Source organism: Rhagoletis zephyria, unplaced genomic scaffold (assembly GCF_001687245.7).
Source record: "Rhagoletis zephyria isolate East Lansing unplaced genomic scaffold, Rhagoletis_zephyria_1.1 Rzeph_scaffold_15972, whole genome shotgun sequence".
Classification (NCBI taxonomy): domain Eukaryota; kingdom Metazoa; phylum Arthropoda; class Insecta; order Diptera; family Tephritidae; genus Rhagoletis; species Rhagoletis zephyria.
In genome coordinates this window covers 1,492-9,471 of record NW_016173037.1, presented here as the reverse complement: position 1 = coordinate 9,471, position 7,980 = coordinate 1,492, and the positions used below count along the sequence as shown (strand labels likewise).

The window sequence follows — 7,980 nt, the reverse complement described above, 5'->3', positions numbered from 1 at the left end:
AGTACAACAAAGGCGTTTGCTAGCACGAACGAACGAACGAGGGAAGAGAAAGTGGCTTGGCAGAGTTAGCGACCACCACGCAGCAGCAGCCAATGCGCCAGTCAAGCTGTCAATGGCAGCACACACAGTGAACGGTGAAGGAAAGCATGAAAGCATACTTACGGCAAGGGAAGACTCTAGGCAGCAGCCAGTCAGCCAGCCATTTTGGGCATAAGTAGTGCTAAAGCCAAGTCAGTCGCTTAAGAGCCATGAACGCGAGCGAACGCGTCGCGAACAAAAGCACCAATTGTATTGTGTAGCATTAAAGTATTGAATCAACTAAGTGAAGTGAAGGGGAGTTAAGTGGAGGAAATTGAGGGAAAGTGTAGTGTTTGTTATGGCAATGTGAAGAGTAAATAAACAAAAAATACTAAACTAACAAAGTCAAACAAAAGAAAAACACCAAAAGCTTGTGGAAATTCAAAACAATTAAGTGAAATGCTTGAAGTAATGTAAAATATTTGTAAAATTGCAAATTTGATATCAAAAGCAATCAACTAGGATATGAAGGATATGCGCGCATACACACGCACGCACACGCACATGCACACTTCTATGCTGGCTACTGTTTTGTAGGCAATTGCAAGGCGCTGCAATGCTTGAAATAGTGAATATTTTACTTTTACCCAGAAAAGCTATTTAGGTCATAGCGAACTGGACCAAACGGCACGAGGCGCACAAGGAGAGGAGCTGAAAAACTAGTACGCGCGTGTGGAAAGTTGTTGATATGTACATATGTAGCTCAAATAACTGACAGGAAGTAAACGACGTGAAGTCAGTCAATAAAAAGGGAAAACATTTGATTGAGCGATAAAAGCGCGAAATGACAGTTTAATCAAATGTCAAAACTTAATTAAACATAAAATCAATAAGCAGCGGCAGGCGCGTGGCTGACTACTGGCAAGAAGAATAAAAAGCAGAAGAAGACGAAGAAGAAGAGAAGGCAGTAGCTTGTTGGTGCAGTAAAGAGGAAGTATAGGCGCGAGGGCGTTACAACAGCCTGGCGAGCATTTCGATTGAATTCGATTATTTTTTTGTGGGTCAATGAAAAGTGAAGGTTTCACAAAAACAAGTTAAACTAAAATTACAACAATAACAAAAAAAAAACAAGAAACAGTAAAAGCAAGTGAAATTCAATGGTTTGAACTTACTGAAAGCGCTTCAGACTGCTTTATTTCTTAAAATGTACGGAAAATGAAGGAATATTTTGCAAAACAAAAACAGCTAAGTCTACTAGTGTAGAAAATTGAAGAAACGAAATGGGCTAACAAAAATTCTAAAAACAACAACCACTCAACTAACAAAGTGCGCCACAAGTTAGCTAGAAGAAATTCTAAATTCTTGAAACGTATCACAGCAGCAGTTGCTTATTTGCTCGAAAAGTTGCAAAAAATCGTTGGCTAAACGAAATAAAAACAAACGACCATAAACCACAACAACAATTACCTTAGCCAATTTCCCAACCACCAGTGTAGCCCACAAACCAAAGCAATTGCAAGCAAAACGCAAGCGCCAATCCATTTCCGTGTAGGCTGAAGCACACGGCTGGCTGCAATAGTCAGAACTGCTGAAAGATGGAAGCCACCCCGAAGGTGCATCGTCATCGTCACCGACGTTCGGATTCGCGTCATCATCGGCACGAGCGTCAGAGCAGCAACAGTAATAGCAATGGCCAGCAGCAGCAGCAGCAGCAGCAGCAGCTCAGACAGAGCAGAAACATTACTACAACAATCACACCAACAACAGCAACAACGACAGCGACAACAACTCTTGCAGCGGATGCGGTAACGACGATACCAACGCACAATGCACAACCCAGCAACCAGCAGCTACAACAATCGCCAACATCACAACAGCTAACGCATTCAAACGCAATTCACTCGCCAGTGCGTGAGCGTCGTGGTCAGGCGCGGACAACAGCAGCCAGTTCGCAGAGCGTGCCAGTGGGAAATACCGCGACCGCGACCGCCACCGGAACCACCACCACCATCGCTGGAACTGAGGCACAAACTTCAATTACAATTGAAATTCCCACAGCGCTCACACAATTCGCGGATGAGCGGGATGCAGAAGATAGCCTGAGCGGCGGCGATGGCGGCATGGATGGCAACTGCGCTGGCATCAGTGTCACCACAGTGCATGAGCGACGTGCGATTTCCTCAGAAGCAGGGGATCCGTTAGCCGCCACTTCTGTGAGCCAGTCGTCGACCATATCGCAGCCTACAGTTTTGCTTGTAAATGGTCATTCTCCGCCGCCGCAGGAGGGTGACGACGGCGACGATTTTACGCAGGCGTCCAAAGCGATGACGGTGTGTGGTTCGAGCACAGACGTTGGCGTTGCTGGCGCGAAGGAAGAAGCCAGTACACAGTTAGAGTCGCCTACAGCAGCAAATCCTAATGGAGGTGGTGGCGGCGGTGGCAGCAGTCGCAACTCATCCGGTGATGCACTTAGCCTACGCGAAACGCTACAGCAGCTACCTCCTACACTAACACACGGTCATCGTCATCGACGCACACATTCACCACAGTCGCCGGCGAGACGGACGCAGGAAGTGGACGCCTCGTTTCATCGCGGCATTTTGGGTTTCATGGATCGTGAATTGAAGCACAGCTCACCAACGCCGTCAGCGCTGAGTGTTGGTAGTGGTAGCGCAGCAAGCGGTGGCGGTGGTGGGGGCGGTAGCGGTACAGTGCGTAAGTTGCAGTCATTATCCGATCCACAGGCGAGTCCCGCACAACGGTCGGTACGTTCACGCAGCAGTTTGGAGAAGAGTCCACGTCGCAAGCGTAGCAAATCGGAGTCGCGTAGGCGGCGCGAACGTAAACTTATCGCCGCTGGTGAAATGGAAGTGCGACAAGCAAACGAAACTTTAATGCGATATTTGAAGCAGTGTTCAGAGATGAATGACGCCTCACTGTCGGGCGAGTTGGAAATCGATCAGAACTTCGATGAACGACGGGTGCATAGGAAGACAAAATCGCAACGGGATAAGCGTGGGCATTTGATAAGTGAGTATTTGGGCAAAGAAGGCTGAAAGGGTGAGGTGAAGAAAGTGTTTTGGTGCTTTAGGTGGTGTGCGGATTGTGTAGTTTAGTTTGAAAAGGTGAAACCGTCAAAGGCAGTGCTCTGCGGGTGCTGTGTCATTTTAACCAACCATGCAGTGTTGATTGTGGGTGGGTGTGCCGCAGAAAAACAGCAAAACGATTTCATTGCACTCAGCTTTTTGTCTGTCTGTATGTAGTATGTATATTTCCCAGCTGTCATTTAATGCCATTTGTGTTTGTCCTCACAAATTAACTGCGATATTTCCCATCGACCAGAGCCAAACGGAAATTCGTATCTTTTCGTGATTCCTTGTAGCAAACAGTACAAATCTATTATTAGCCTCGCTATTTGTAGCCTGCAGAGAGGTAGACGACAGAGTGTCTCACCCGCTGGAATGTCACCCATCTGCAACATACATACATAAATACATATATTTCCTTATAGCCACATATTGTAATGGATGCTTGAAAGCTAGCTGCGAAAGTTTGTAAGAAATATAAGAATTCCAAAAGTGTCAAAGCGGTATAACTGAAATATGAGCGCAAAGATTGCTCTTTAGTCTGCGCTCTTAAAAGCTGTTTAAATTAAGAGCATACAATTGAGCCGGTTATGAACGTTTCCCTCCCACCTAATCCCTTCGCTTTGTACTCTTGATTTGCATTGATATATGCCGCAATTCTTAGCCCATCGATCGACATGTAAATTAATGCTAATCAAAATCAGGGAATACGAAATTAGTAATAAAAAAATTACCTCAGAACTAACTACATTTAACTACTTAGCTTAGAATAAACAGCTACTAAGATGGTTTTACCACGTCGCTTCGTCAATAGGCTATATATAAAAACCAAAGCCTGAGGAACGTTCCCGAGAGTTTTGTTTGTATTTTGTTCTTTACGGAAATGTTCCCGAACCTTTTGTTCCCATNACAGCTACTAAGATGGTTTTACCACGTCGCTTCGTCAATAGGCTATATATAAAAACAAAAGCCTGAGGAACGTTCCCGAGAGTTTTGTTTGTATTTTGTTCTTTACGGAAATGTTCCCGAACCTTTTGTTCCCATTTTTTTCCCCTTCCAACTGCTCTCAATACTTTTGTTACCGTTTGGCTCTTTTGCGGGGACGCACTTGACATTCCATTGTGCATAGCTAAAACAAAATTGGAACGCGGTCTCGGCGCCTGCTTTAAAGGCGGCATAAAACCCATGTTGTCTGATTACATGCTTTGGGGATCGAAGACTTTATTTTAAGTCCGATCTGCCAAACGGAACTATACGAGAAGAATCAGCCTTGTGTCGAATGTCTAGTTCAAAGGCAGTTATGCACCTATCACGGATTTTTGAAAGCGAATAACGAATAGACAACATTTATTAGAATAGTTAAATTCATCCTTACCAAAAGTACCGGACCTTCTGTATTCTTGAATTGGTCATTGGATTGGTATTAGTTATTGCGTGTTAGGTGGCGCTGAAGTCAGGGAAAGTGTTTATTATTCGTTTTTATGTATACAAGAATTGCATTGAAAAGCAAAAATGGATTGTAAAGTATAAATTCTTAGGTAAGAGAGTTAAACGACAGAAGAGCTGAACCATCCCACATACGTAGGCTAAGAATAATAGCGCTGTGATACCATATGTGATACAAATCCCTTTCGATATTATAAGTTTTGCCATGGTCTTATTTCAAGAATTTTCGTAGTGTACTTTACGTGGCCTAACCAAGTTCATTAGCAGACTGACAACGTCAATTCATGCTGTCGAAGGCGGCTTTGAAATCGTCAAATAGATAGTCTAAGTCAATCCTATTATCAGGACTCTTTTCCAAAATTTGGATTGTTGTGAATACATGGTCTGTGGTGGATTTGCAAGGTCGAAGGAACATCGACCTTGTCATCGTTTCCTGGGCCCTTCAATTCGTCTTGTCAACTAATTCCAGTCCTGCTAACATTCCCTGGGATAGAAAAGTGTTCCCTCTGGACCATACCAATCGTAATGAAATGTATTGTTAAGTCACGCCTATATTAGATACGATTTATTAGAGGATGTGCACTGCAACTTTAGGTCTATTCTGCCCTCAGAGCTCATCAAAACACCTCATCCAGCCTCAGTGCTCTGATGAATCCAAGCAGTTTCGAGGGCGTCCTTCTGTCCTGTCCTTCCCTGGTGTGTTAGTCTTCTTATCGCAACCACATCGCATTCTAAGAGGGGATGTCGTGGGCTTTCTGGTGTAATTTCACAGTACCGACACAGGTCGTCTGCACTAATCCCCAGGGTATGCATATGGGCTCGCAGTCTGCAGCGCTCCGTTAGCATCCCTGTCAAAAATCTCAGGTTAATCATTTGAAGAGTTATTAGTTTCCTAAATCTTTTGGGATTATAGCTTCCAAGGAGTTCTTTCGCCTGCCTCAGTTCAGTCGTATTCTCCTAATGTGCTCTTCTTAACCGACTAGCCGATAACTATGGGCTGATTTCTCGTTAATCTCTGCAGAATTATTTCCGCACAAACACTGGTAGCGTAAACCTCCGCTTGAAATATACTAGGGTAGTTCGCTTGAGGAATGAAGATCTTGGCCCTACGACCAAAGATTCCTGCTCCTATCCCTTCGTCAGTTTTTGAGCCAGCTGTTAACCACCTTTGGTTCACGTCTATTATTGTCGCAACTTCTTCTTGGGTGTGGCGTGGGTCTTGGCCCAAAATTGCCACCGCTTTTTGCTTCATTCTAAAGCTTGCAAAATATCGGAAAACGCAGCTGTTGAATATTTTTTTTTCAGTTCGAAAGTGGAGTGTATTTTTTCAACAAGTCTGTAAACCTGTTCAATCGTACTGTGCTCTGTTCTGAAGCTAAATTGGTGATCGGGTATGAGTTTTTTGTCTTCTATAGCACAGGCCAACAAAAATGGTAAACAAATTAGAAGCTGTTTTTGATAGGCTTTTTGGTGCTGATTAAGAATCCGTATGTAAAAAGTTTCCATCAGCTCTAAATTTTGAGAAAAATGAGGTCAAAGTTTAAAAAAATTGCGTTTTTTGCAATATTTAGGAAGCAATAGGCCGCTGTGGTGTAGTGGTAAGCAGTGCGCGCTTTCACTCATCGGCACCTGGATTCAAGCCCTGGTCAAAGCAACATCGCAAAAAATATAGAAAAGCGGTCGTTGCTCGGCAGGCAATGGCAAATCTACGAGTATATTTCTGACATGAAAAACAGTTTCTCATAAAAATAAAATCGCCGTTCGAAGTCGGCGTAAAACTGTAGGTCACTCCGCTTTGTGTGACAGCATCAAGGCGCACGCCACAAGTCGGAGGAGAAGCTCGACCAAACACTAACATATGTGTAAGCGCCAATCTATTAGTATTCCTATTATTCCTATTATTATTATTAGTAGGAGTGGAAGGTCCTAGGTCAAATCAAGCAGCAGGAATAGTAGTCAAGAGTTCTAGCTTTAAATTAAACCTAAGTGGAAGGTTCCACAACCTTTGGTTTCTTTTCCAGAGCTTCCCAAATATTGAAAAAATGCGATTTTTTTTAAGTTTGATTTTAGTCATAAATGACTATGTATAAGTGACTATCAGTTCAAGGAGCAAACATGGTATTTTCAGGGGTAGTAGTCGAGAGTTTTAGCTTTATTTTAAGCCAAAGTGAAAGGTTTTGTCGCTTTTTGTTTCTTTTTCGACACTTTGACCTCGTTTTCTTAAGTGTTGCTCCGTGTAATTGGAAGTAGTGGGGTATTCTAGCTTTTATTTAAGCCTAAGTGGAAGGTTCTATCAGCTTTTCTATCAAACTTGTTTTCCATTTTTGTTGGACTGTTTGTGCAAACAAATTTTCTTTCAATCAATCAAACATTACTTTCAAGGCACACAAATTTTCTTCGCCTGTACCCAGTTATATACACCATGCACATACATATGTATGTAGCATGCAAAAAATTCTCTCTTTGCAATTTCTATTTACCAACACATGCTCTCTTCTTACATTGCAGGCAAACTTTACTCTGCTGGTGGCCTCTCTTCCATATTACGCGAGCTTTCCGATGACATTATTCCCGCAGATGGTGAGGAAATCTACAATCCATTCACACCGGTTGTCTCCCCCACCGAGGAGGATACGCCCGCACACATTGACAAAATGTTCCTGCAGACGTCATCGGGATATCGACCAGTTGAGCACTGCTACTATAAACATTCGTTTGTAGGCGTAGGGGCTGGTGGCAGCAGCGGTGGTGGAGGCGGTAGCAGTGGTAGCGGAATAGCTGGCGGTGCAGGTGGCACTGGTGGCGGTGGTAGTGGGCGCTATGGCATAGTTGGTGGTACACATCGATTGTCAGTCGCGGGCGGCAGCTTGGCTGGTGGTATGGAACATGCGGGCATGTTGCGGGCGAGCGGTAGTTTTGGCGATACGCGTTGCCTACTCGATGCCGAGTGTGGAAGGTGAGTAGCGGTTGGTTTTGAAAAAAAGAACAAAACCGCGGCGGTTGTTATAAGACATATTGTGTGGGTGTCAAATTTGCGCTGCTGCTAGCTAAATCTGCAGCGACATATTATTATGGTAAATGTGACGACGACCAAAGCCAGTTGACAATTTCTTTTTTATTGGAAAGTTAGGTTAAGAATATAGAAATAGTATAGGGATATGATTTTCTCACATACATATATGCATATACATACATAAGTATTTACCCTGCGAACCATTTTTTCGAAGTTTTCTGAATTGTACAGAAATTTTAAAGAATTCGTAAAGATCTCATCCGATTTTTTCCGAATTTTCTAAAGGAAAAAAACTATGCACACTTGGATTCTTTTACGAAGTTTCGGAGGAAAATCAGTAAAGCAATGAAAATAATGCAGCTATGTGAAAAATTTCTTGCAGCTTCTCATAAAAATTCAATCACCGTTCGTAGTCAG

General features: G+C 43.3%; 1 protein-coding gene across 1 annotated transcript; it reads left to right on the top strand.

The window, feature by feature from the left end:
* Positions 1-1,283: 1,283 nt before the first annotated feature.
* Positions 1,284-7,581, top strand: LOC108379254 (protein bunched, class 2/F/G isoform-like). Its single transcript, XM_017635589.1, has 2 exons — positions 1,284-3,048; positions 7,059-7,581. The coding sequence occupies exons 1-2, from the start codon at positions 1,614-1,616 to the stop codon at positions 7,508-7,510; spliced, it is 1,887 nt and encodes a 628-aa protein (XP_017491078.1). The 5' UTR covers positions 1,284-1,613; the 3' UTR covers positions 7,511-7,581.
* The last annotated feature ends 399 nt before the right edge of the window (positions 7,582-7,980 follow it).